General features: G+C 31.2%; 2 protein-coding genes across 2 annotated transcripts in view; one reads left to right on the plus strand and one right to left on the minus strand.

The window, feature by feature from the left end:
• The first annotated feature begins 2,544 nt into the window (after nucleotides 1-2,544).
• On the plus strand, nucleotides 2,545-5,174 carry LOC111430510 (calcineurin B-like protein 4). The gene is made up of 9 exons (XM_023066776.1): nucleotides 2,545-2,552; nucleotides 3,282-3,304; nucleotides 3,566-3,648; nucleotides 3,790-3,849; nucleotides 3,953-4,061; nucleotides 4,178-4,230; nucleotides 4,373-4,453; nucleotides 4,549-4,661; nucleotides 4,744-5,174. The coding sequence occupies exons 1-9, from the start codon at nucleotides 2,545-2,547 to the stop codon at nucleotides 4,805-4,807; spliced, it is 594 nt and encodes a 197-aa protein (XP_022922544.1). The 3' UTR covers nucleotides 4,808-5,174.
• An 845-nt stretch (nucleotides 5,175-6,019) lies between these two features.
• LOC111430666 (probable pectinesterase/pectinesterase inhibitor 34) overlaps nucleotides 6,020-6,841 on the minus strand; it is a 2,818-nt gene continuing 1,996 nt past the window's right edge. The window contains exon 3 of the mRNA XM_023066999.1: nucleotides 6,020-6,769. Coding sequence (XP_022922767.1) covers nucleotides 6,072-6,769 — 698 coding nt within the window. The 3' untranslated portion in view covers nucleotides 6,020-6,071. The remainder of the gene's footprint in view (nucleotides 6,770-6,841) is intronic.

The following is a 6,841-nucleotide window of genomic DNA, read 5'->3' on the forward strand; positions in this document are numbered from 1 at the left end:
AGCAATTAAATCTTTGACCTGATGCCAAAAAAATTTATTTATTGAATAAAAAAGTCAACAAATTAAAAAGGTGAATAGTTTGGCCTGCCATTTTAGAAAATGATTAACAAAAGAAATTGAAATGGTTGTCCATATTATTTACAAAGGAAAGTGTCAACTTTGTCATATTATTATTATATATATATTGTATCCTCAATTATTATCAATTTTCTTCAAATAACAATTAATATTAATTGTTTACTATATTTAACAAAAGTCTACTGCACCAAAATTAAAATATTTGACTTTTGAGAGATGATAATACATGATTTTACTATAAATATTTAATTATGTATCTTTGTAATATATAATAAACTATTGTCAAAATAACTTATTGGTAATTTTAATTGCTATTAGTATATATATATATATATATATTAAAATGAATGTTAATTAATCTCTTAACGGGTACTATATTACTAAATTATTGCTAAGAATAAAATTGGTGTGCCTAACTAAGAAGCGTCAAAATTTTATTCAAAAAACAGTTTCCACTAGGAAAAATTAAATCAAGAATCCATTCCTTTTACCCAATGCCAAGAATACAGGAATTTGGAGACACAAAAAGCGTATCTCCTCAAAGGAATCAATAATATTTTAATGTATAAATCTTGATCATATTAAAATTTCTCTTCATCAATCAAATGCAATATTAAAAAAAAAAAAAAGTATATTTGATAATTCACCGATAGAAAAGTTTATTCTTTTTTTTTAATTAAAATATTTTATATTTATAATGATAGAATGCATTTAAATTTTAGAATATTGCATATATGATTCGTGTTGGAATTAAATTCCATTGCAAAATAATAGAATAGAATTCAATATCTCTACCAAATAATTTAAAATATAATTGTTTACATTATTAATTCTACTATAAAAACAAGTGATAAGTGATATTGATATTGTCTAATAAATTAATTTGAATAATTATATTATTTGTAAAGAAATATATGGGGACGGTCCTTTCCCTTTTAACTATCTACGTTCATTTTCTTTAACTAATTATTTTTCAAAAATTTTAATATAAATATGAAAATAGCTTATAAAAATTCTTCATTTTCCTCGTATTATTTACCAAAAGTAAAATAAAATTGAAAAAATCTGGTCAATTTTGCATATCTTACCTACTTCATTATTATATATTATTTGATTAAAATAACAATTAATGTGTAATTTTAATTACTCTACTATTTAAATTTGGTCTCTTTCCATTCATCACGTTTGCAATAATATAGGTGGATGAAAGAGACTTTTTTTTTTTTTTTTTTTGAATAAAAACAAATTATTATTTGTATATGGTTGACTATATTATAATACATATTTTTTTCTAGAAAAAAAATGGTGATATGAACTTTCAATTATTTAATTTTGTATTATTATATATAGAAACATACCAAAATTACAAACTTTTGAAAATGGATATATACTAAATTTATATTATTAATTTTATTATTTTATAATTGATGTGGTACATTGTTTATATCATTTAAGAATTATCTAATAAATTGATTTTGAATAAATGTAATAGAGATAAAATGAAACGTTCATAAATTTAAATATTAAAATCTTGGTACAAAATATCAATAAATACAAGCGTAAAAGATTGAAAAAATTATAAATGGTAAAATTAATTTATTTCAAGATACCTCAAAATTATCAGCATGAAAAATTTTTATATTTTTTTTTTTTTACTCATTATATATATTATCTTTTTTATTTTTTAAATATAATTAATGTGAGACTTAAAGTAAATAAAAAAAAAGTGATTTTAAGATAAGATGGTATTATTTATACCAACAAGCCACACCTTCTTTTTCAACGACTCAATTATATAAATTCAAACAATTTTATTAAAGGAGAATATAATACTTTTAATCTTCCCCTAAATCCTATAATATAAAAATAAGAAATATATGCAAATAAAGAAAGTGGAGAAAAATTATCGTAATCTAGCGGATTGTATTCTCCGAATTTACACTTTTTTTTTTTCTTCCTTTTTATCTCAGTAAATTTTTGGAGAATATTAATAATAACAATAAATTAAAGTGTATAGTACGAGAATATTTAGAAGGATTTACAAAACTAATAAACGGAGTAATTGGACGTGGAATAAAGGATGTCATTGGAAATTTTTTATCTACTTAAATTTGAATATGCTATAGTCATTGCCACGTAGATTTCAACATATTTAAACGTTGTGTGGGGTCCACACACCTTTCCCATTTCTATCCAATTATAACATCATCATTTCATTTTACTAAAACATGTTTAATTATTAATTTAATTTGTTACTTACCCAATATTCTACCCCGACACAATATTTAAATCTCAAATTAGAAACATATCATTTCAAATTACAAAACTTGTCGCCATACGCCATGGTCAATGGGTCATAAAATAAATACGTGGGCTCTCCATAAATTTAATTTTTATTTATTAATAAATATAAGTGCCCTCGAAGATAAGATGAAACCGGTTAACTTTTATTTTTCAAGAATAAAAATGATAAGGTAGGTCAACAAAACTATTCTTGAGGTATTTTTTTGTTTGTGAGTAAGAGGTGTTCCTCCTCCTTTCTATCTCGTAGCCACAAAGTAGTCTTTTGTTACAAGTTTTGACAATTAGGTACCTTCTCAGCCGTTATGTTCTTAAGGTCACTGGACTAGCCAATTTGCATAAATCTCGAGGGGATGGCTTGAAGGAACTTCTTGATGATGAAAATCTCATTCACCTTAGTACCTAACTGATGAATGTCGACCACGGTCATAGGTTTAACTTGGTTGGCAAATTAAATCTCTTAAACTTAGGGTACAAATAAAAAAAAAAAATAGGTTTAAAAGGGTAATTTAGGCAAATAAATTTTCACAGAGATCAATAGGTTTAAAAAAGATTAATGTGAAAAAGAAATAAGAGTAATTTAATACCTTGACTTCGCATTAAAAAGTGAAGTGATTGATGAAGATGAGGGAGTATCAAGTGGACGGTGCCTATAAAGAAGAGGGGACCGTGCGAAGCTTGAGGCCAACTTCGATGGCGGAGATAAATTCAAGCTTTAGTATTTGTGCCATGAGGAGCTCCTTTGGTTATGTTTGACTTTTGAGTGTTTAGGACTACGCTTCTATTTTCTATTTTAGATCTAGAGTACCAAAAGCATCATTCCTTGCATAATGAACATGTTCCATCTCTATTAAATTGGAGGAGTTTGCTTCACCCCAAGGCTAGCTCCAGTCCTCCTTCAGGGTCCTCAAGGACTTACTTTCAGGTTCATAAACATTTATACATTCAAATTGTGTTCTATTTGAAGGTAGATAGATAGTGCATTACGACAATTCTGCCAGCAAGCTTACTACCTCAGTTTAAACATCTCACATTTCAACTTGAATCTGAGTGTCTCATAATGTCAAACACATTTCTAAGGCTCGCCGAAAGCTACAAGTTTGCTTCCTTAGATTGCCATTGCCAGCACAGTATACTTTATAAAGTATGAAGGGCATTATTAATTTTTTGCGTATTTTGGATGCAGTTACAGTGAGCGAGGTAGAGGCATTATACGAGCTTTTTAAGAAACTGAGCAGTTCAATTATTAACGATGGACTGATCCATAGGGTATGTTGTATGAGTTAATTGATTGCAAGTTAATTCTGTTGCTTGCCTTTCCAAAAGATATATGATTGGAGTTCTCTCTCTATAGCATTTAAGTGGTTGTATCAGTGACATTCTATACTAATATTCATATCTAATCCGCAGGAAGAATTTCAGCTCGCGTTGTTCAGAAATAGAAATATGAAAAATCTTTTTGCAGACAGAGTATGTAGCTGGCTTCTTTACACTCTCTATGCTGCAAATCTCCATATACCTCTGCCTTCGATTCCTCACTGCTAAAGAAACTGTGAATCTTTTATTTATGTAGATTTTCGATTTATTTGACCTGAAGCGAAATGGGGTTATTGAATTTGGGGAGTTTGTCAGATCCTTGGGCATCTTTCATCCTAATGCATCTATTAAAGATAAAATTACATGTGAGAACTTATTCCAGATATTTTTATTTTCAGGTTGTACTGTAGATTACCTATTTTCATTAATGAAAGACGAGAAAATTTAGGTACCTTGCTGATAATAATGTTTTACTTTGCAGTTGCTTTTAGGCTATACGATTTGAGGCAGACAGGGTTTATAGAGCAAGAAGAGGTGATCTTTTTATTTCTTTTGCAGAATCCTTCTATTGAAGGCAATAGTATTTATTAACCATTTTCTGGGCAACATTTTGTGTTCAATTTGGAGTGGAATTTCAACTTCATCCAAACTTATGGTCTCATTTTTGTTCTCACAGTTGAAGGAAATGGTTTTGGCTCTTCTACATGAATCAGAGTTGATTCTTTCGGATGATGTGATTGAAACAATTGTGGAAAAGGTGTTTGATTGCCCAATGCTGTACACCTCGTATTTTTATTGTTTTAGTTTTTTTGGTGTAAAAAATAATCATCTGGTTCTGGTGTTTTAGTACAGACATTTAATGAAGCCGACATGAAGGGCGATGGAAAGATTGATGAAGAAGAGTGGAGGGAGTTTGTGATGAAGTATCCATCATTGATCAAGAACATGACATTACCATACCTAAAGTAGGTAACCACGAGAATGTTGCAATGTTCTCTATTGGAATGTATGTAAATCATTTGTTGAGTTTTGGTTCCATGGATTCAGGGATATCACCATGGCATTCCCAAGTTTTGTTGCAACTACAGAAGTCGAAGATTCAGATATGTAGACGAATTTTTGGTGGTTTTTAGAGTATATCAACAAGAACGCCTGGGTGGATAGCTTAAAGATACAAAAAAGTGTGCAGTGATTTGGGAAGAACAGAAATAGGTATTCTCTAAATTAGGCATATTATAGAGTTGCATTATTATTATGTGCATAAAAATGAAGAAACTTTGATGTTGATTATAATTGAAGTGTGAAGTGTATATGCATATTCATAGTGTGATGTACAATAACTTAATAGCAGTGTTAACCAGAGGAGTTAGTTCGAGGAAGAAAGAGGGTAAAGGTGTAATTGAAACAAAGATATGTATAAGAGGAAGAAATTTCATTGCATTTTAGCTTAGTGAGAAAGGAAGAAAAAGAGAGAAAGAGAGGAGACAGGATTTTGCAAACATCCCTTTTTAGCTTTTGAAACTAATCCCTTTTACTTCCTTTTTTGTCCTTGGAAAAGGAAGGTAGGAAAAGAGAGTAAACAAATTTCATTGCCACTTTTTTGTATTCAGCATTACAGCTGAACTCTACGAGATATTGTTGAACTCTACGAGATGTTGTTGAACTCTGTGTCCTTTTTACATGTGTTCTTATGGGTTGGGATTGAAAACAAAATGAAATTTATTATATATATATATATATATAAATCCGTGGCAGCGGAAGATAGCTTAGCTTAGGGTTCCTGTGTGTTTCTTCCAAGGCACATTTAATCTAGGGATTGCCCACCGACACCCTTTCTATTTTGTCTTTCTTTTTTTCGTTTTCATAATTATTCCCACCGCCCCCTCTTCACTCTCTCTTCAATTTTCCATTTATTATTATTTATTATCATTACTATTTTGCTATTTCTACTATTATTTTGCTCCCTCATTTTCTTTTCTTTATTCTTTCCTCTCTTTTATTACCCTACCGCCTCTTTAACTAAATTACATGCAAAGAAACAAGCTTTGGATATTAACATTTAACTTTTCAAATTAATTAACTAAACCTCACAAAACTGACACTTTTAATAAATTAAAAGAAACAAGATTTTATTATCTATTTTCTAATTATATATAAAAATAGAAAGATTGCAAAATATTAATGCCTTATTAATATCATAAAAAATCAGATAATATTCAGTTACAATACAATTTCAGAGGAAAAAAGAATGAAACATATATTATTAATTATATATGGAAAAAAGAAAACTCCACTATTAATTATACGTATTTTATGCCCACACTTTTTTTTTTCTTCTTTCTTTATTACCACCTTATATAATACAATTACCCAAATTACACATTTAACCCTCCCAGGAATGCAACTCCCGTGGACGGCAACCACGACGAGCCGTAAATGAACTGCGCCACCGTGAACTTACTCGCCTCCACCGTGGAAGTTATGACCCGATACCCAGGCCATGTCACCCTTTGACCCACCGCCCCACCCGGTCCGTAATTCATATACTCCCCATAATACAGCGTGTCCAGCGCAAACGTGGCATTCCACTCCAGCCAACCGCGTGGGTGCACGTGGCTCCCTATGTACGATAGCATGAACACGACTCTGGAGTATAATTTCCAGGGACGCCCCAAATAGGTCGGGTTGCTGCTATTGGACGACGCCAGATCGGAGGCGGCCAAAATCCGACACGCATGGATGGAGATTCCAGTGTTCTGATTGGGATCCTTCCGGTTTTGGGCGGTGAGTGTGTTCTTTTGAAGGTCCATTGCCTTTCGGGCGTAGATGCTGCAGTTCTGAAACACCACCGCCGCATTGCCGAAGATGAAATCCACCGTCCCATAAATGTCACACTCCCGGTAGAACTGGCGGTTGGAATGGACGTAGAGAGTGTCTTGATAGCCAATTATGTTGCAGCGGTACACCACGGCGTGGTCGCCGCCAACTCGAAGTGCAACTGCCTGGTGCCGGCCAGGCCCCGCCCAATTCTCAAATGTCATGTCCCTTAAGATTATACCAGCGCCGGTGGCCGCTGTGATCACAAGAATTTGTTTTTAACAAAAAAAAAAAAAAAAAAAAAAAAAAAAAAAAAAAAAAAAAAAAA

This window comes from Cucurbita moschata, unplaced genomic scaffold, assembly GCF_002738365.1.
Source record: "Cucurbita moschata cultivar Rifu unplaced genomic scaffold, Cmos_1.0 Cmo_Scf00034, whole genome shotgun sequence".
NCBI classification, from domain to species: domain Eukaryota; kingdom Viridiplantae; phylum Streptophyta; class Magnoliopsida; order Cucurbitales; family Cucurbitaceae; genus Cucurbita; species Cucurbita moschata.

Excerpts from the sequence above, each read along its gene's own strand:
- LOC111430510 (XM_023066776.1), top strand. Across the intron at positions 3,305-3,565 it reads CCTCAAGGACTTACTTTCAG|TTACAGTGAGCGAGGTAGAG; the intron begins GTTCATAAACAT and ends TTTTGGATGCAG. Across the intron at positions 4,454-4,548 it reads TTGAAACAATTGTGGAAAAG|ACATTTAATGAAGCCGACAT; the intron begins GTGTTTGATTGC and ends GTTTTAGTACAG.